The sequence below is a fragment of the Athene noctua genome, chromosome 11 (assembly GCF_965140245.1).
Source record: "Athene noctua chromosome 11, bAthNoc1.hap1.1, whole genome shotgun sequence".
NCBI lineage: Eukaryota > Metazoa > Chordata > Aves > Strigiformes > Strigidae > Athene > Athene noctua.
This window is the reverse complement of record NC_134047.1, coordinates 16,446,298-16,466,748: the sequence shown is the minus strand read 5'-3', so window position 1 is coordinate 16,466,748 and position 20,451 is coordinate 16,446,298. Positions and strand designations below refer to the sequence as shown.

General features: G+C 46.7%; 1 protein-coding gene across 3 annotated transcripts in view; it reads left to right on the top strand.

Moving 5' to 3' along the window:
• Nucleotides 1-20,451, top strand: part of GPC3 (glypican 3) — a 168,113-nt gene that overhangs the window by 121,723 nt on the left and 25,939 nt on the right. For all 3 annotated transcript variants that reach the window (XR_012634362.1, XR_012634361.1, XM_074915317.1), the window contains exon 7: nucleotides 2,977-3,130. Coding sequence is in view for 1 of the 3 variants with exons in the window: in XM_074915317.1 (XP_074771418.1) it covers nucleotides 2,977-3,130 (154 nt within the window). In the remaining 2 variants the exon portion in view is untranslated. The remainder of the gene's footprint in view (nucleotides 1-2,976; nucleotides 3,131-20,451) is intronic.

Sequence of the window (20,451 nt, the reverse complement as noted above, 5' to 3'; positions counted from 1 at the left end):
CTGATGCACCTCTGAGCTGATGGAGCTTGTAGTCCGAGGCAAAGGCTGTGGCCCACGTGTTTCCTGCCATGGTGGTCTTTTCCAACCTAAATGATTCTGTGATTCTCTGGTGGTTGTGCAGATGGGAGATGAGTGCCCTGCAGACACCTCAGAGATGCGTGTGTGCGGACTCCCACAATTAGTGTTCTAGTTTACATCGGGTACATTATAGTGTATTTTTGCCATTATGGTTTAGCAAAGAAGAGTAGATACGACTCTAAACTCTTACAGCTGGATGAATTGTGATTAAGTTAAAGCCATCTCACCATTACATACTACTTTAGCATTCACCCAACTATGTATTTTTCTGGCTCTTACCATAGGCTTTAAACCACAGGACATGAATAAACTGTAATGTTAGGGTACAGGCAGCTCCACTTGCTATTTAAGGATGGGCAATCTATGTTCAGTCCACCAAATATAATTCCATAAAGTGTGCAGACCATGGGGGAGGTTGTGTAATGGTTGATGAGTGGGACTGTGGCTGCTGCTCCAGCCAAAGCCAAGGCATCTGACAGTGCTCCTGGGTCTGGATGCACCAATGAAGCCGGGTGGGATTTCTACCCCACACCAGGTCTCCTGCTAATGGTGCCAGTAGGTTTTGTGTCATGGGCTTCATATCTCCCAGAGACAACTGTAAAATTTGACTTGTTGAACCTCCCTGTGGTTCTCAGCAGCTGGGGAGCGTGTGGCCAAGGATGGAGCTTTTGTCCTGGAAAAAGGAGCAGCGTGGCGCAGGGATGTCACGTTCACTCAAACCAAAGTTGGTGCCCTCACGGTGTTTCTCAGAAAGTTCCTGTTTTATTGTGGCTACAAAGGCAGAGAAATTAAGCTGCTAATTTATGGCCTGCCAAGAAAAAAGTAGTAATACAAGAAATGCTCAGTAATTTTAATGTTTGAAAACACACAATTGAAAAATCCTGATTTTCCCCTGCCTCCCTGCTGAGCTTATTAAATCTGAAAATATCCCAAAGCTTAATTCTCTCTGGCAGAAAGTTCCTGTGCTGTTTTGGGTGAGTAATGAAAGTTGTGCCGCTGAGCTGCGCGGTGGGGTCCTGACTGGCTTGCTCCATGCTGTGGATGCAGAGGAGCGAGCATCCTGCTGCTGAGCGGTCACAGTCCCCTGCCACCTTTGGGCTTGGATTTTTAGCAATGGTGTGCTGGGGCAGTGGGTTCGAACTGGTGCGTGTTGTAATTAGCTGTTTTGTGTGGGAGACCCTCCTTCCACCTCGAGCTGATATACTCTGTGCTGAGGACTGCTGTTAGCTGTGGGCGTCGTTTGGAGGAGAGAAAACAAGTGAGGGTGTAAAGGCTTGAGCAGTCGGTGTGTTCAGTTCCTGTGCAAGTTCTTCCCCATGCAACCCCCAGCGCTGCATTTCCATTGTTGGTTGGCTGTTTGGTTTTGGTTTTTTTGTGGTTACATCATATTCTGGGGAAGGCCTGTAAATGTCTAAATAAAATAAAATACCTGAAAAGTGAACTTAAGTCAAAGCAAAAGCCTCTTGAAGGCCATGGAAACACATCCCCCGAGTTTTGGGAACATGAGCTGTGTTTTACCTCCTACCGTGGATGCAGGACCCAGCACGGCTGTCACGCCAGGCAGACTTTTGTATGTGCCAGGGAGCGGTTTGCTGCATTGTTTGATGCAGTCGGGGAACCCAAAGGGGTCTCACATTGAGCCATTTGTTTTTCATTACGTTATGCTCCTCTAATATAAACACTAAGGTATGTGGACATTGCCGTGGACAGAGCAAGCCAGATGCCAAAAGCATTCCTCCAAGGCTGTATAAACTTCAGCAGCTAAATATTTCAGAAACTGTTTTCTAAGGCTAGCTTAATAGTTTAAAAATATAACCTAGATTCCAGATATTAAAAAATGCCTTGAAAGGCACGCATATTGCTGCAATAGATGGAACTAACTAAACCCCTGAAGTATGCGGAAAGCTCCCATTTTGCAATATCTTCTTTGTTACTTATCCTTTTCTTTTTTTTTTTTTTTTTAGTGCCGAGATTAAATTCAAGAAGGCTTTTAGCAGCGGAGTGGTAGTGATAGAAATTTTCAGCATATATTAACCGGCTGACTCATACTTTTTCAAAGTGGATCTGGGTTTATGATGAAATAGCTGGCTGCTTTCAGCAACAGCAAAATCGGAAAAGTCAGCAGGAAAAGGAAGCCGATAGCTTAAAACGTGTCTAATCCCTCTGTGTGCTGTGAAGGGGCAGCGTGGGGAGCTCCCACCCGTGTTTGGAAAGCAGTCCTGACCTCGTGCTCAGTGGAGGTATTCGAGTCCCCCTCTCAGAGATGTGCAACCTGCCACTGTTAGTTAGGACTTGGCTTTAAAACACCCTTTAAAAGATCATTTTGTTGTGTTGCTTGTCTGTTCCACAAACTTCCACTAGCATCCTATGCAATTCAAGAGTTAGGAATGAGATTTTTAGGTTATTTTTGTGGGGCACCGTACATACCCGAGAGATCTGCCTTTTCCTTTCACATGCTTACTCCTCAGATGGGAGATAGTCCCTGAAAAGCAGTGAGAATCCCTGAACAAAATTTGCTCTTGCTGCTGTTTTTTGCCCAGTCTGGCCTTACTCTGGACACGTGTTTTGTAGCTCTCTCCTGAGCTTTGGTGGCACTGGGGTCTCGCAGGGCTGCTAGACATGTTCCAGCTCATGTGATGCTCTCTGGGGAGAGGCTGAAGGGCAGAGTTACTCAGCGTGGTGTTTCTTCCATTGAGATTTTGTGTGCAGCTTTGTCCACCAATGAAGCAGCTCATTGGTGCTTTGGCATGAGGAGCACAGTGGGGTCCTGCACCGCTGTCCTGGCTCCGCCGAGCCCCGTTCCCCTCTTGTCACCCAATCCCCCTGCGAGCATGAGATGAAGAGGGAGGGAGGGTGGAGGGAAGCTGTTGAATGACTGTGGCACCTCGTGTCTTTCAGCTGCTCAAAGGGATGGCTTTGGCTCACCGAAGAGCTCCAGGCAAAACCTCAGAGGAGGAGGAGGAGAGCGGAGACTGCGATGATGAAGATGTCTGTGGTGGAGGCTCTGGGGATGGAGAGCTGCGAGTGAGGAACCAGCTCCGGTTCTTAGCAGGTGATGGGGACGGTGGTCCCACAGTGGCTGATGCTCTGTGGATTGTAGGTCATGGCAGTGGTGCAGGGAGCTGCTCTCTGGGGTCTGCTCAGGTCCGCTTGCTGAAGGCACCACCGATGTCTCCACAGGCACAGCCCAGTGGCTGTTGATGCCCAGCACTATGCTGGCTGGCCTCGGTGCCAGCTGAGGCAGCAGCTGGAGAACCAATGCTGCTGCTTTTCCACGTCAGTTTTGCAGGGCTGTGTTGAGGGCAACCCATGGGAGAGGGCTCAAGACAGGTTGCAAACCTGCTGTAGGTCCCAGAATCACCCTCTTCTTCCCACTTCTGCCCCTACTCATGAGCTTAGAGATGAGCTTTTTGGCTTTTTGGAGGGCATTACAAAGTCAGTAAGAATTGTTTGACTGCAGCAGATGATGGTTATTTCTGATCTAGGCTTTGGAAACCTGTGGTATTTTTTACAAATAAGTCAGACTCATTTTGCAGAAGTGATTTAGGTACTTGGGAGCCTGAAATGGCATTGTTTGCCCGTACAAGTCATGTCTTTTGTTGCTTTGAAAATGACCATGAGGCACTCCTAGTACTTCGAGGCTACATTATTAATAAGGTAGTTCCTGGTTACCCATCAAGAGGAGAAAGCGAAGGATTGGTTTCGACTCGGGCAGTCACACATGCTGTTGGCACGTGCCTTCTCCCTGACCCACTACCCACTGTCATCCTACTCGTGGCTCCATGGAGCTCCGCAGCATCATCTGCTTCACTCGTGTGAACAAGGCCAGGCTGTTAGAGGCTGTGTCCGCTGTGGATGAGCAGTGTCTGCTGGACATGGGTCTGCAGGCTGGAGGCTTGGCCCAGTTAATGCTGGTTCCAGTGCTATGTGGTGCCCTTCGAGGGACCAGACAACTGAACCTGGATAAAATCAGCTTTACAGCTTTGAAGTTTAAGACGCAAATTTGGTCTCTTAAACGAAGGACAGATGTTTATAAATTCCCTTCTATTGGTCTGGGATAATTAAAATATCCGTAATGAAGTGAGAGCTGAAATATTAAATGCCAGTTTCATATCAAAGATTATTGACACATTATGTAAAATATATAAAATACATATATTCAAATATCAGGTAAGGGAAAGAAAAGAGTTTTTAAGTCCTCCAATCCAAGTCTGAAAGACAAATACAGAATTCGGAGAAGGATAAAATGTACTTTATTTCATCCAAGATCTAAATATCAAAGTGTATGTTAAAGAAATACAGGTGATCCACATCGTCCTGAGTCGAGAGCAGAGATAACGTGTTTCATTTTCCATGATCTTTGTGTCACACCTTTATGCTATTTTTAATGTGTTTCTAATTTCCTCTTGTCGCCTTCCCCATAATATTATCAGTGATCTCTGAAGCTGGCTGTATTATCCTTTCATCCTTTTTCTGTCTCTCTAGGCTAGTTTAATCACTCAATTGATCTCCCCAACAACCTGCCTGTCTAACAATTTAGATCTCTCTTGTCACTGTGGTACAAGAACATGTAGTAGGAAAAGAGTAGGAAAACCTCTGCTACTCTGCTGGAGGGTGTTTGCTGCTGCCTTTGGTACAGGGTGGGTAAATATTAACTTTAAAGCAGCTGTGGCTTTCGGGCAGTGTGTTCCTGGCAGGTTAAGTCTTCCAGGTTGCTGAGAGCGTGAAGTTTCTCCAACACACCTTTTAGGTGCTGACTGGCCTTGGAGGACATGAGCTGTGCCATCAGCGTGGCCAGGGAGACTTTCTGGTGCTTCCTTGCTTGCCCATGCTGTAATGCTCTTTCTTTTGTGTTTTGCTTCAGAGCAGGAAGGCGAAGCTGATCTAAGTGACAGAATCCTATTTGGTTGGTATTGGATATAAACTGTGACTCTGTGCAAGTTTTATGTTGGAAAGAAGCCCAGGAAAAGTTGCTGATGGTGTGGAAATACTCACTTTCAACATTTTTGAGAATGATATTTCTTTTTACTTTGAAAGGCTATTTTTCAATTATTTTTTTCCCATCATATCATATCACATGTACATAGCACAAAATAAAAGGGACCAGAAACCATTCCACATTCCTCCCCTCCTTTCCACAAATTCTAAATTTTAGGTTAGTATGCTGATTTGAAATGATGCCAGGCTTTGAAATCTGGAAATGGTTTACAAAATGAACTTTTACATTTAGTGTGGCTTTATCTTTCTTCTTCCCAAGGTGGTTACACCATAATAGAGGCAGAAAGGACTGGGAGTGGCTGGGGTTGAGTTACTGACTCCCTGGTTTTATCCTGTGCTGGATGCTCTGCAGTGTTAGGGCAGGAACATGGTTGGATGACTGGGGGGGGAGGTCTGAGTTGTAGCACAGTGGCCAAACCCAAAAAACACCTCCAAGCATGTCTGAGTGCCTCTTCTGACCCTCAGAGGTTTGCAGTCGGGGAACACAGTTTGGGTGCTTTGTTTTTCTTTTCTTAGAGTCTTTGTTCGGTTTAGGAGGAAATTTCCTTGGCCCAGTGATGGCAGTGGAGATCTCCTTTACAAAGGGTTTCCCAAGCTTGCTGGTGGACTTGACGATGCCTCGGGGAGGAGGACAGGTGGGTGCCTCAGGCTGGCACTGAGTTTGGCCATCAGCTGAGTGAAAATGTTGGCAGTTTGTCACCTCTGTGGTCTTTGCATCTCTTGGATGCAGTGGGATTTTCTCCTGCTCCCTGGTGTGGGTGCTGCTGGTCCTGCCAGCTAACTGCAAACAGCTGCTCGGTACTGGCCTCACCAAGATGTCCCCTCAGAAGGTCTTGAAAATGTGGAGATGAAAAAAGAGGGGAAAAAAAAAAGTCAGTCTCAAATACAGACTAGTTTTGATTTATCGCCTGTTGTATAAAATGTAACCTTTGTTTCCTATTTATAATGAGCCTGTAATAACTGGACAGTCAACTTAAACTTTAATGATTTAAACATACTTGTAAACTGTCAAGTCAAAAGTTTGTGAGTGACTATAAACATATGTTGGTGAGCCCTATATGCTAATAAATTCATTATTATGTTGCCCCAGTGGGAAACACAGAGATGGCAGGCTTTTTTTTATGATAGGTCTTTTATTGTTTGTCACATCTGCAACACATTAAGGATTTTGAAGGCAGATAATGTTTACAATAAGGGGGAGGACTGAAAACCTCCCAGCTTAGAGAAGAGTGCATCCTGTTTGTCAATGGAGTAACTGTGGAGCCAGCACCCTGGCCATGCAGCTCTAAAAATAGAGCTGTGTACATACACATATTTATGCCACACCAGTGGCAAATCATGCCTGCAAATAAATTATAGTATTTTCCCCCAAATTATGAGTCAGTGCAAATATCTTCCAGGCTATACGACGCAAACGTGTGCTCGCACCCCACTGGGATTGGTCATCCTTGCATCGGGCACCCAAAGCAAACAGAGCCCCAGGGTGGCTGGCGCTTCGCTGCCGCTCCAGCCAGCCACCCACTAATTAGCTCACCTCCGGCATTCTCGCTCGAGATGCCACTTATAACTGACGAGCTCATTGCCAGGAAGCCTGAAAACAAAACATGGGTGCTGGAGAGGCTCCTGTGCTGGGCCGGCAGCTTTAGCAGGCACTAGGGAAGAGGGGGTGCAGGCTTCTTGGGGGATTGCAAAGGTGGTGTAGTGCAGCTCACCTGTGCGGGGATGCTGTGCCTCTGGACATCTCACAGGCTTTGCCAGGAGGAAAAAATCCCTTTTAGTGGCTGGAGCATCACCCGGGGAATGTTCTGAGGGATCCAGCAATTGGGGCAGGGGGTGTGTGGGAGGACGAGAGGAAGATTTACCCTTCCAAAATATCTGTGTTAGGCAGTAACAAAAGTTGTCTTGGGAACAGATGGATTTGGCAGAATTAAGTAGAAATAGTTTGTCCTGGGAAGGGAAGTTGGCCTCATCCCGTGAGATATGTAAGGATAGATGTGTGCAATAAAGATATATAAAGATGGCTCTGCAAGTTTGTGTAAAACAGCTCCCCTGACTGGTTGTTCCTGCTGCATAACCTGCAGTCGGTTTTACCTTTCTGCTGTCCCTTGGTTATCTTGAAGGGGGAATTTGTAGCTGGGGCCCGCGGGAAGCCCCACGTTTTCCCGCACCCTGCCCCTTTGCCGCCCCAGCTGCCGCCGCGTGCTGCCAGACCAGCCAGGTGGGCTGGACGTCTGCGCGGGTTTCCAGCGATCCACTCCGTACCCCAGTGCTGGATGAAAGTCAAGATCAGCACAGTCTGTCCCTTGATTAACTCAGATCTGTAACTCTTTAATAGCTTCTGGCTTGCTTTGCCACTGATTTATCCTCTTAGCAGGGTTTTTTTCGAGTGCTCTCCTCAAATTGCAGGCTTGAACATCACCTCTGGGCTGCCTGAGAGTGGTCTCTTTCCAGGTGGAAAAGCCGTTTGCTGGTAACCTCTTTGTACATGTTACAAAGGTGTTGTCACTTCCAAATGGGAATATTGACACGTTGCGGAGCGGGTGATGTCTCTGGCAGCCACCTTCCTAGAGAGAAGGGGGTGCTGTGTTCGTGTGACCGGGCCCTGCCTGGGCACAGAGCAGGACCCCCGTGTTTCCTGCCTTGCACCATGTTTTTGGAAGCTGCTCTGAACCCTGTGAGTTGCAAATTTCATCCTATTCTGCTTTTAAACATCTCCAAATGTTTTGGAGGTCTCAGTGCTGAGATGTCATTCCTACGGCTCAGCCTCTGGTGACCTTCCTCTTGTCACCCCATTTCCCCCCAGGTTTATTTCTGGAGGTGCTGTCAATCTGAGCTCCTTCTACCCCCCTGCAGTGGCAGGGAACAGGAGATGCTGCTGCCACGATGACATTTGAATTGTTTTTTCATGGGGTGCAAATGCTGCTCATTTTGGGGAGCAAAACCAGTGGTTTCCTCTGCTGAGGCGGTGGCCGTGTGTGGCAGTGTGGGAGGCCAGGCAGGGTCACTTTAGGTGCAGCCCTCTTGGTTTCTGCAGCCCATTCCTGCGGGAAAGTTTCCTTAGAAGCATTTGTGCTGGTAAAAGGGATGTTCCCAACCTGGAAGGAGTGATCAGAGTCTGCTGGGGCTTACTCTGCATGTGCTGGGAGACAGACCAACAGCAGTTAAAATATTTACAAGATCATGTCTTCCCATCCTTTATCATGGTGATTGCTTCTCTGCAAATTCCTTCAGGGTGCCCATATCTAAGCAGCTACTATCTCCTGATACTGCTCTGCTCCATTTAGTGCTGGGTCTTGGGATGTTTATCTGTCTGCTGAGGAAGATGTTTTCAAATACCTGATTGACTTTTTAAAATACTCCTTCCACAGGTGGAAAATCTCTCCATCCGTGTGGATTTTGCTGACAGTGTGGGGCCACGTGGCTGTTGTGCCTTTCTGCTGTACAGCCTGCAGGCTTGGATTGTCCTACTGAAAAATATCATGCGTACAATATCAGTATTTATTGTATGTGGCTCTACTCAGCCTTCTAGCAGAGGTGTCCTGTCCTTGGCTTACACAGCACGGTGAGCTGTGTAGGTTTGATGCAGCATCCTTCCACTGTTTTTTCATATTTGCTAAAAGCTTTAGGACTTTTTACTAAATTTTTGTAGCAGCAACTTTTTTTTTTTAACTTTTTTTCCAAAGAGGGTGCTGTTGAATGCTTAACTGAAGCAAGGATAGCAGAAATGTACTGTTGTACAAGACATTCATCCTGTCCCAGAGGGAAAAAATGACAAGGCCAGACGTCAGCTAGATTATCCTGATGGAAGAGCTGGAATTATACCAACTAAAACAGTGCAATAGCTTGATTATTGCTTTTATATTTCAAGTGTTTGTGTTTGTTGAAATTTCTCCTTTTAATGAAGATTTGGTTGAAAGTCAAGAATTCTTTGTCACTGTCCAAATACAATCTAGAAGATGGAGAAGGAGTCACATGTAGCAGTTGGCTGAAGCTCTAATTGAGTGACAAGTTAATTAATTCACTTTTGACGTCAGCAAAAATTATTTTTTTAATTGACTGGGAAAATTATTGGTGACTTTCAGAGATGGGCTTGTTTATAGTATCCTTCAGCTGACTGTTTGTGCTGCTGTGACTCACATTGTACATGATGTATACATTTTGAAGGGTTCTTGAAACTTTTGTGCCGTGAGTTCCTACAAAGAAACATTAAGTCCACAACTGAAGAACCAGAAATTCGTCTAGCAGAATCAGTTTGCACTTTGAGAAAAGCTACATATATGTGAAAAAGATCTAGTAAATCCACTGCACATATTAATCCCATGCTCCTATTTTTTTGTTTCAATTTTCCTTCAATTTTTAAAAAACTTTTTCAGTGTTGTGATTACCAGTTGCAGATCCAAGTCCATCTGAGAAAATTGTATCTGGTGTTTTTAGGAGCTGACTGCCACTGCCTCAGACCATTCTGATCCAAAGCAAAGAATGATGTACCATGTTTTTAAAGCAGGATCAGTGGACGGCATGTAAATCGCTGATATTCTCATATCCATAAATCACATGTATGACATTCCCAATGTGAGCAGATGTTGGCCTAAATCCTTCTTCTGCAAGCCCAGTTCAGCACAGTTGAGTCTGGTTCTTGGGCTCTAGTATAAGGTGACTGGGGGAGGTTGAAGGGTTGGAGGCACACTGAAGGTCAGATGAGACCTTTTGCTCTTACATGTACAAACGCACAAAAGTCTTTGAAAATATGATTGCTTATGAGTCCCAGATGTTTATAATGCCAGTCTGCTGGCAAAAGGTTTACCCTTTGGTTGGGTCGTGGGTTTGAATAATAGTTTGTATTATGCCAGAGTGTCTAAGGAGATACTTTTCAACAGGGTAATTTGGGAGCTAATGTATCTTTAAAATGTTACCAAGTGCAGCATTTTACATGACTGAACACATCAAAACAATTTCAAGTATGCAAAAATCTGCCCAGTTGCAATAGTGATAGTCATATTTATCTTTAAGGATGATGAATCTGTTTTTCTGTGGCTGAGAACACATGAATTCTTCTGAAGGCGGGAAACACAATTCCTGACTCGGATACAAACTTGCTTTTCTTTTTGTGCCGTTTCTTGTTGTAGAGAGATGAAATAGTTCAACTGGATTACTTTTTAAGGGATGACAATAAAGCACTATTTCAGACAGAAGCAGACCAGGTGCTACTTGCTCATGGACCGACAAGATAACCTTACGCTGATAGTCAGGGCATCGTATCTGTGCAGTTTGTTGTACAAAGAGAGGTTTGTCTGCGAGCCTGATAACAATATAACGTGTTGATTGACTTTTCACGTAGAGGAGGGTGCCCCTTTCCTGAGTGGCTTGGCTTTTACTAATGCCTTACTTCAGGTAAGCTGATAAGAGCGATTATGGGGATGTAATAAATGAAGCTGTAGGGCACAGCCCTGCTTGGTGTTGCGGGAGAGGGCTCCGGCCCTGGAGCATGTTCCAGCCATGCTGGCTGGTGCGTGTGCCCAGCTCGTGTCAGTGTGCCAGCACTCAGGTGTAAAACATCACAGGGATGTCCTGTGGGCAGGACTGAGCCATCTCTCTTCTGCCTTGTGGCTGCTGTGTCTCCTGGTCTCAGAAAATGGGGGATGCCTGTGTGAGGAAGAGATTCCTTCCCTCCTGGCAGCATTTCCACTCCTCTGCAGTTCAAGACAGGCTGGTCCATCTGAGATCTCTTCCTTGTGGGCTGCTGGCTTGGTGTACCTCACTGCGTTGTCTTTAGCTCCGATGCAGAGCAAAGACAGGTGGGTGCTGAGTGCCCATATTAGCTCACGGTTGTTGGTATCATGATACAGTTTTTCATATCTGTTTATACTTCAGGTGTCTTGCCCACCTGGGCACCACTGAAGGGTAGCAGACATGGGACAGCCCTATAGCTGAGCTACTGCTTGGTGGTACTACTCAGAAACCACAGCCACCAGCTGAACACAAGGCTGGGATCAGCAAGACTGGGATCCTTTGGCTCACACTGCTGTGATGCTATGGGTAACAGCAAGTATTGAACAGGAGGAATGTCACACAGAGGGCACACCCAAAGGTCACAGGCAATCAAAGACACAAGAAGGCAAATTCACAGAACTAAGGTCCATCAAGGACTGTTAAACACAGCTTGGCTTGGGATGAGCTTGGCATGCGTCTGCCCAGAAAGTGTCTTGGGGAAATACAACTATGTGAATAACTGGAGACACAATTACCATTGGGCCAGGTGACCCTGTCTCATGGAAAGTGTCTAGGAGAGGGTCCTGGGCTCTCAGCTGTGGCTGCTGCATTGCTGTCCATCATCTTGCCCTGAGGGAGATGTCCAAGACAACAGATGATATTTCAGGTGGACCATGGAAGCTACTGCTTACTGAAAAACTTTTGGGTACAACTTTCAGAGCACTCTGGAGCTCTAAAGGGAAGAAGATGGGAAATGCTGAAATTCTCCAGACTGCCTTAAAAATCCTGACCTCTCAGTTCCCCTCTTCAAATTTGAACAAATGTGTTTGTTTTTATGTAGGATATTGTGGCAATGACCTAGCAGTGCGAGTTGCAGCATCACATTATGGCACCAACTGAAGACTCTGAGGAGCTGGTGTTTACTTAGATGTGGTTGAGTGAGAGCCTACACGACAATGATCTCTGTACCCAGGATCCAACAGATTCCTACTCGCTGCAGATGGGAGCATCGCATTCTTGAAAATTAGTTTTTACATCTTTCCATAAATATAACTGTATGTATCTATGAGCTAATCAAGACTGATTAAATGAAGCTGTGAGTTAAACATCTGGAAGGTGTCTGGATCTTTCCAGACAGTGATGCTCCCTGGAAAGGTGTGGAGTGTAGCCTGGGTGGAGGAAAAGGCATTACCTGAGATGAGGCTCTCAAAATGAAATCAGTGAATGAAACCAGACCATGCTGGACTTATGCACAGGCCTGATTCTGGAGCCTGGTGCTGGTGGTTGGTGGTCTCCAGCAGAAGAAACACAGATCTGCTGTTGTGGTTTAACCCCAGCCAGCAACTAAGCACCACACAGCCGCTTGCTCACTCTTCCATGCACCCCCAGTGGGATGGGGAGAAGATTCGAAAACAGATAAAACTTGTGGGTTAAGATAAGAACAGTTTAATAATTGAAAGAAAATTAAAATATAACAGTGATAATAATAATTGTAATGAAAGGGAAGATAACAAAAAGAGAGTGAAATAAAAATCAACACAGGCAAGTGATGCACAGTGCAATTGCTCACCATCCACTGACCAATGCCCAGCCCTCCCTGAGCAGCGATCCATCCGTCCTGGCCAACTCCCCTCCAGTTTACATACTGGGCATGATGTCCCATGGTATGGAATATTCCTTTGGCCAGTTTGTGTTGGCTGTCCTGGCTGTGTACCCTCCCAGCTTCTTATGTGCTTTCAGCCTTCTTGCTGGCAGGGCAGTATGAGAAGCGGAAAAATCCTTGACTTAGTATAAATGCTGTTTAGCAACAACTAAAAACATCTGTGTTATCAACATTATTCTCATACTAAATCCAAAACACAACACTATACCAGCTACTAGAAAGAAAATTAACTCTATCCCAACCAAAACCAGGACACCTGCCCAGAAAGCAGCCTGTCTTTTTGGTCCTTGCCAAAAAGATATCAGAAAGAGGGAGAAGGATGCTCCTTCAGAGAAATCTCTCAGGACTCGGTGGTTTTAATCCCTGTTTCTTTCTCTCTTCTCCCCACTCCTTCCTTTTGCAAGTGAAAATAGTGTGCAGTTGAGTCTGGCCTGCAAATCACTCATCAGTTGGTGTATTACCAGGACACCATTGGTTACTGAGTCAACATTGCTCTGCGTGCTCCAGAAACAGGGGATTCGTCATCCGTCAGGCAGAAGCTCCCTTCGGCTGTTGTGCATTAGCCCTGACCCGTGCGTGCACATCTGCCGGGTCTGACACCAGGAGGAACGTGAACTGAACCAGGTGTGTCTGTCCGAGCGCCGGCTCCCCCAGGCCTCAGGGGACCTCCAGCAGATCCCCGACCCCTCGTGCGGCCGGGATGGATGAGCTGTGAACTGGAGGAGGGATGTCCTCCTTCCCGCACGGCGGCTGCCGGCGGCTTGTGCTCTGCCTTCACCATCCATCCCCAGCCCTGGGGCTTTCACGGCTCTAAGGAGAGCCCAGAGAGCTTTCTTCTGTATCATCAGATTTCAGGTAGACGAGAGCTTCTGAAGTTTGCTGGCCTTGCCAGCTTTTCTGGGTCTGTGGTGCGTCTCACTAGGGGCAAAAGCAACTTGACCCTAAAATTTAACCTCCCCCTGTGTCACTTTTAGGGCAGGTTGGAAACTTTCTGATGGGAAGACTTTGTGTTGGAAGATGCCTCTATGCTGGAACTGGGATGCAATGAAGCATGCTGGGATTTTGGATGGGATTTTTTTTTTTTCAAACAAATTGAAACATTTCTTTGCTCCTGAAGCAGGGAAGCGCAGCAACAGCCTGCATGCCCATACTGCAAGGTAATGCTGTCAGCTTTCACTTGAGAGCAGCTTCTTGTCTAAAAGTCTGCTTGAGATTGTTTTTAATTATGCCACAGAAAAAAATGAAATCCAAATGAATTGATTGGGCTTTGTTGGAGTGGTATGTCAGCTTGCCTTTTTTTTTTTTTTAAACAACAGAAAATTTGGGCTTTTTGCCTTTGTTCTGCTTTGGACCAGAGCGCTTTCCCCCTTTTTTGTAGGAATGGAAATCTGGCATTTTGACTAGCTTCTGTTGTTTCAGAAAATGTCTTCAGTGGTATTGGGGGCTCTCAACAACATCTTGCTGTCTGTTCTTGCTTTTCATTCGCTCTTTGCTTTGTGTGGGATCTGGGATGATGCTCTGCCCTTCCCTCCCATGGGAGGCTGAGACTGTGCCCAATGTGGATCTTAAATGCAAACCCAGCAGGGCCTTTCCTTTCCCACACCTTCCTTCCCCCGAGGGCCCTTTCAGTGTACCCCATCTCTGAGAAGCTGGGAGCCAGTGCCTGAAGCATTGCCTTGGGTCTGACTCCTTTCTGGATGCTGAGGGACCCTGTGCACTGCTGTGGGCCCAGGATGCTGCTGTGCCTTTGGCTGGCTGCTCCCTTGGTGGTTATATGCTGTGACATGGGGGACGTATGTATTGTGGTGGCAGGTACTGCTGGCTGACGTGGGACCTCTCTGGCTGCATCAGGCTTGGCAGCTGGACAGACTGCCAGGGCACCTGGCACCGTCTCAGTCCAACACAGGAGTCCCAGCAGGATTTCTAAAATGTAAATTACAACTGCAGTGTGATACACGTCCTTTTTCTTTTTTTTTTTTTTCTTTCTTCTTTCCTCCCCTCCTTCCTGTTTTAGTTCAGTATCTTGAGTCTCTGTAAAATTGTTGGACTCAAAGCTATTTTGGAGTTGCTTGTGTCCCATGGTTACTGGAGACGCTTCCTGCATAGGGAGGCAGACATCTGCTGCAGCCTGTTTTCGGACTTTTTTGTCTTAGGCAGACTGCAGTTGGCAGGTGGGAGCCGTGGTAATTATCAGAGTCTGAGTAATATCCTCTGCCTCCCTGATAACTCTCTGCCGGCTGCTCTGCAGCTTTGGTACGTTTGCTCATCCTCTTCTGGTTCTGTGTAGATCATTCCAGTAAAAAGTAAATAAAAAAAAGTTGTGTGCTCACCAAAGTCATCACAGAACACAGCCTGCAATATCTCTTCCTCTTCCCTTGTCCACGTAAATCATCCACTAAGGCAACCAGAAAGAATGTAAAAGAATGCGTTTATGCCCAGAACGCTCTTCTCTCCCCTTCCCTCTAAGGGCAACCTTCCCCACTTGCGCTCCAGGGTCTGTTGTCAGGAGCCATCTGATGCGCGGTCACCTTCCATTTCCCTTCCTGGCACTTGTAGCTTTGTTTCTATTGCAAAGACTAAAAGAGGGTCAAGGTCCAGGGGAGGCCATGAAGATGATCAGGGGGGCTGAAGCACCTCCCCTGTGAGGACAGGCTGAGAGAGTTGGGGGTGTTCAGCCTGGAGAGGAGAAGGCTCCAGGGAGACCTTAGAGCAGCCTCCCAGTGCTTAAAGGGGCTACAGGAAAGCTGGGGACGGACTCTTGATCAGGGGGTGTAGGGATAGGTCGAGGAGTAACAGTTTTAAACTGAAAGAGGGTAGGTTTAGATTAGATACAAGGAAGAAATTCTTCCCTGTGAGGGTGGTGAGGCCCTGGCACAGGTTGCCCAGAGAAGCTGTGGCTGCCCCCTCCCTGGCAGGGTTCAAGGCCAGGTTGGACGGGGCTTGGAGCGACCTGGGCTAGTGGAAGGTGTCCCTGCCCATGGCAGGGGGGTTGGAACTAGGTGATCTTTAAGGTTCCTTCCAACCCAAACCATTTTATGATTCTACAAGGTCTGTCCATGGGTATTTTTGACAATGGACTGATTTTTCCAAGTGTGGGGCCAGTGGTAGATATCAGGTCAGGGTAGTCATGGTGGTATGCTGGCACTTTTGGGGGAGGTGTTCATCCCAGACAGGTGAGCTGTGCTGGGGCAGCTGCTGTGACTGGGTGCAGGGAGTGAAGGCTTTGCAGGCACCACATTTCCCTCCTGGTCTCTGGTGGGATGTCCTGCCCAGCTGTGGGCTTTGGTGGCAGTCAGAAAGCGTTGCCCTGGTGGGGTGGGGTGCGTATGTCCAGGGCAGTTTTGGTCTTGCAGCTCTTATAGCAATGGAGGTCCTGAATTTGTCCTCTCCAGGCACTTCCTTGCTGGTTTTGATTCCCCCTTCCCACCCCATGTTTGCTTTGCCCCAGAAGCATCGGGGGATGCTCTCCAGCCGCTATAGAAACCAAAGCTGAATGGTTTCTCCTGGGCCACAGACCAGTGCCCCAGGTCTGTTGACCCTTGTATTTCAGTGAACAAATACCAGCTGGTCGGTCAGGTTTTGATCTTGAAGGTTCAGCTGATGGTCTTCCCTCTAGGTTGCTTCTCTAAATGTTTTTAATGGCAGCACTGAGCAGATGAAGGCAGCAGAAGTGGTATGGCACTGTGGTCAGAGGTAGGTCTGGTGCAGCCTTGGAGTCCCCAGCTACGGGTGTCCCCCACGCACAAATAATTTCACTGGACTCGGTCCTTGGGAACCTGTGAATTTGTTCTCTGTCTTAGTATCTTTGTTGATACTTCTAGGCTGGATACCTAATGCTATTAGCAGATGCTAAATGGGTCTTTCTTATTTAGTGGCCTTAATTTATTAAATCAGGCAGCAATACTCTCGGAAGAATAGTGCTGGAAAAGGGAGCAGAGTGAGCTGTAAGTTTCCAGTTTCTGCTGGATCAGGCCCCTGGAGATCTGTGTGATTTGGTGCATTGGAGGCAGTGCTATTGCAGTGACTCATAAACAGATGTGCCCAATTTACATTGCAGCTTAATACCTTTGTTTTTTTTTAAAAAGAATGTTTTCTCAAGACAAATGTGTTAAAGCAGATGTTTCCAGTAAAACAAATACTTGTGTGATTTACAAACAACTTCCTACCGCCAGAACTCATTAGAAAATGTGGAAAAAAGAAAAATGGTTCTGTGTACCAACCAAAGGATAAGATCCAAAAATAAGGACATAGCAAGGAGTTACTTCTACATGTTGAACCAAAAGAACTGCTGTACTTGGGTTGGAAAGCAAGAGTTTGAGAGTGATTTTGGTTGCTAGTAGTAGTAAGACTAACCCTGACCAGTTGCATACATTAAGGAGCAGAAGAAACCTGTCTGTAAAAGTACTTAACCAGCTCTGGTTATGTAGGATACGGGGTAACTGGGACCACTGTGTGGGATTGCTTGGAGGTTCCTACATCGTTTCCATCCATTGAAACCTACACTGAGGGTCTGGACGGCTGCAGGATTGCACTAACGCTAAGGCAAAGCAGAGGTGCAGTCTCTATAGCAAGCCCTGCTCCAGGGGATCCCTCCCTGGGCATCTCTCCCTTTACATCCTGCAGCAGGATGGGATGCACAGGGCAATACTTTCTTTGCCTCTGCCTTGACCTGCAGCTCCGGCTTTCTGGGGCCGTGGAAGCCAGTGGTGTCTCTGCATTTCCTTGGGGGGCTGCGCAGGGCTGTGCCCGGTCACCTGCTCCTCCCAGTTTTGGGGAGGCAAAGGCAGGCGTGTGTTGAGAAACTGTTGTGGTCTCTGGTCTCTTTGGCCCCACTGTCTGCCTAGCTCCATTGCGGGGCTGCCGTCACACAGTGCCTGCAAGCCCGGCACTCATGTTACATACAATTTGACACCCCATGTGGTCTTAATGGGTTTCCCAGGCTGCAGCTGCAGCACAGCCACCACTTTTTGTTAGCTGCAGGGGCTGGCAATCCCCCTTTGCCTTCCAGCTCTCACCTGCACAGGTATCATATTTTTTTAATGCACTTGTCACCTATTTCATCCAGGCATTTGTTGCTAAAGAAACATTGACAGTGAATGTTTGTGGGTCAGCAGCCTGCTCATCTAAATCCATCGTTGCTTGGCCCCTGTGCCCTGAGCAAAGGCTCAAACAGCTTCTGAGAGGACATGAAGTCATCCAGACAGATGGAAAGATGGGGAGGCATCCAGCAAGCCCAAACTGAGCAAAATGGAGGGATCAGGAGGCAGAGAGGGTTTTGCTGCTTTGCTAGAGCATCACAGGAGAGGCCTCTGGAGCAACCAAGCCTGCACAAGTCCTGTGTGATGCATGTGGGTGTAACCCAGCAAAGGACACCAGCTCTGCAGATGCTGCAGCGAGGGTGGTTTCTGGAGCATCTCAAAGCACCCGTATGTGTTGAGGTGCCTTCCCGTGGCTCTGCTGGCAGAGCTGCTGGGGTTGCCTCTCACAGCTGAAGGATGGGCAGAAAAAGGCACCCTGGTTGCTTTCTGCAGCCTGTCCTCCCCGGGGAGGGGTGACACAGCAGCCTGACAGCCAGAGGCACATGAGGAAACAACAAGGTTGATTTGAGGAGCTTCTGTTGCTTCTTGGCGCACACATGCAGGATGACATCAGGGCTGTCAAATTCATCGTTAGGAAAAGTGACCTCTAATGTCAGAGACCTCTTGAGATGTCCTTAGAAACAGGAGCTGGGCGGATGCACTGGAAGATGGCTGTGGGTTGGGACTGCTCCTTGCCCTCCCCGATGCCTGGTGTGTCTGGTTTCTGTGCCTTGCCATAAAGTATGTTTTCAGAGCAAAACCTCAAATGTTACCTTCACAGGGGGACTTGCTGGGACAGGTCAGGAGGAATGAAAAGCATCCCAGGAGGAGGAGGCCACCACTGCAGAGACTTGGGGCACTCCGAGGTACCTTTCCCAGCTCACCCATCAGTGCTTGTGAAGCCTCGTTGCAGCCTTGGTTCAGTTTTAGCCATTAGTGAACGGAGGCTTATGCTTGGCTCTTGGGGACCATGAGGTTTCAGTGCTTAATTAACCTCTGCAAAGCAGAAGGCGTAATTAATGCCTGCGGTGTGCTTTGAGACCCCTGTGTGAAAGGCAGCGTGCAATCACCATGCTTTGCCTTTCCAGAGCAAAACCACACGGTTGGGTCTGTGAAAATCATCACTAGCCAATACCACAGTCATCCTGAGCTGGCCACTCGTCCTGTCACAGTGTTTTGAGATCTTTTGGTCTCTGCTGGTGCTGTCTTGGGGAGGGCCGTGGGCAGGCAGATGTAGCCCAACACATCATCTATCCCCTCCATGCTACAACACTCCCCGACCAGTGCAGATAGCCCTGGGGACATGGAGCCGAGTGGAGAAAACCTCCCCTTGCCCCTTAAGAAGGAGGCATCTTCATCTGCTTTCCTGGTATTTCTACACAGGCTTTTTTGTAATTTTTTCCTGAAATACTTTTGTTTTTCTGCCATCTCTTCAAACAAAGAGGGAAAATCACTTCTAGTTGCTTAGTGCTGGTGTTAGATTAAACCATCCTGCAAAGACTAAGCAAACGGGGTTAAAAAAAATGGGTGTATTTTGGTAGCTTAAGGACATCCAGGCAGATTTCCTTCCTGATATCTATAAAGCTTTTTTTTTTTTTTCTGTCAGCATTGTTTTTGTAGGTGTTAAACATAAAGAAGAGGAGAACAGATTGCAGGTACCTTGAGTTCCATCACAATCAACTGTCATTACTTAAAGATGCTTTTAACCAAGTCTTTAAAATTACTTCCTCATTTCTCAATTGTCAGGTGTAAAGCTACACGTTGTACAGAATTGTTCCCTGTCACACGCCGTCCTGACGCCGTCGCACCCGCTCACGCTCTGGGTGATCTGCAGACATTTTACACCACTTGCCACCGAGCATTAACAGAAATAAATTAACGCTTTAAAAGCGTAAATGTTGTATTTCATAGGAGTCAGGCAGGATATTTGGAAGGGAAAGAAATGTAAATAGAATGAAATTCTTAAGCAAGATTATTGATATGACAGGACTAAAGAGCTTGGGATTCTGTGAAAAGTGCCTCTTTTCATCCCTCTAATAAGTCCATTACTTGCACTCGGGAATATTTTAAGGTCCTTTTCATGCTGAATCTGGAGTTGAGCATGCTTTGCATTTCAAGCTTTGTCTATGAATCAGTAGAAGCCAAAGTTATTTCTGCTTTAAAATAACAGGAGCAGGGAACAGCTAATCTCTTTTCATTCTGAGTCCTTACATTATTTTACTGGACAGAGTTTGTGTTGGCTACAAAACAGGGCATTCACAAAATCTATGAGAAGGAATTTAGTCTAAGAATGAAGCCTAGATTGCAGTATACATAAAGACTCCTTCTCCTAAGGCCATTAAGAAATTCCAAATCTGAGCTATTTTGAACAGTGACATTAAATTAGCCTTGCTAATTCCAGTAATTCAAGCCGATAGCTGAGTTTACAAATCTACTAGATGAGGCCTTCCCATAATTACAATCTCAATGTGCTTTTCAGCTAAGGTGAGTTGGCACAAAAAAAGATAAATAAATAAAAGGGGGGAAAATGCTCTTTCTGTTCTGGCCTTTGAGATGAATATCTCTAAAGAACAGTTAACTGGCTGTATTGCGCCAATAAGACGTCCCCTGTCCTGGACTGCTAAGTTCATTTTGCCTCTAATGTGCAAGTGAAATGCAGAAAAAAGACTGGATTTTCCCTGCTTTGTTTTTTCTGTTGTCTGTTTTGAATGGAACATTGATGTTGCTGGTTGCTTGTAGTTCAGTTTTTAGTTGTTTATTTACAGGTAGCAATTCCTACTGGGAAAAGAAAGAGTCTGACTGTGTTACTCTCTTCTGTGGGGGGAAAAAAAACCCTTAATCTTTGGTGGATAAATTCGGGTTAGAGCAGGTGGAGCAGTGCTACAAAGCAGCACCCCCCCTTATTCCTCTGGAGAAGCTGATTTC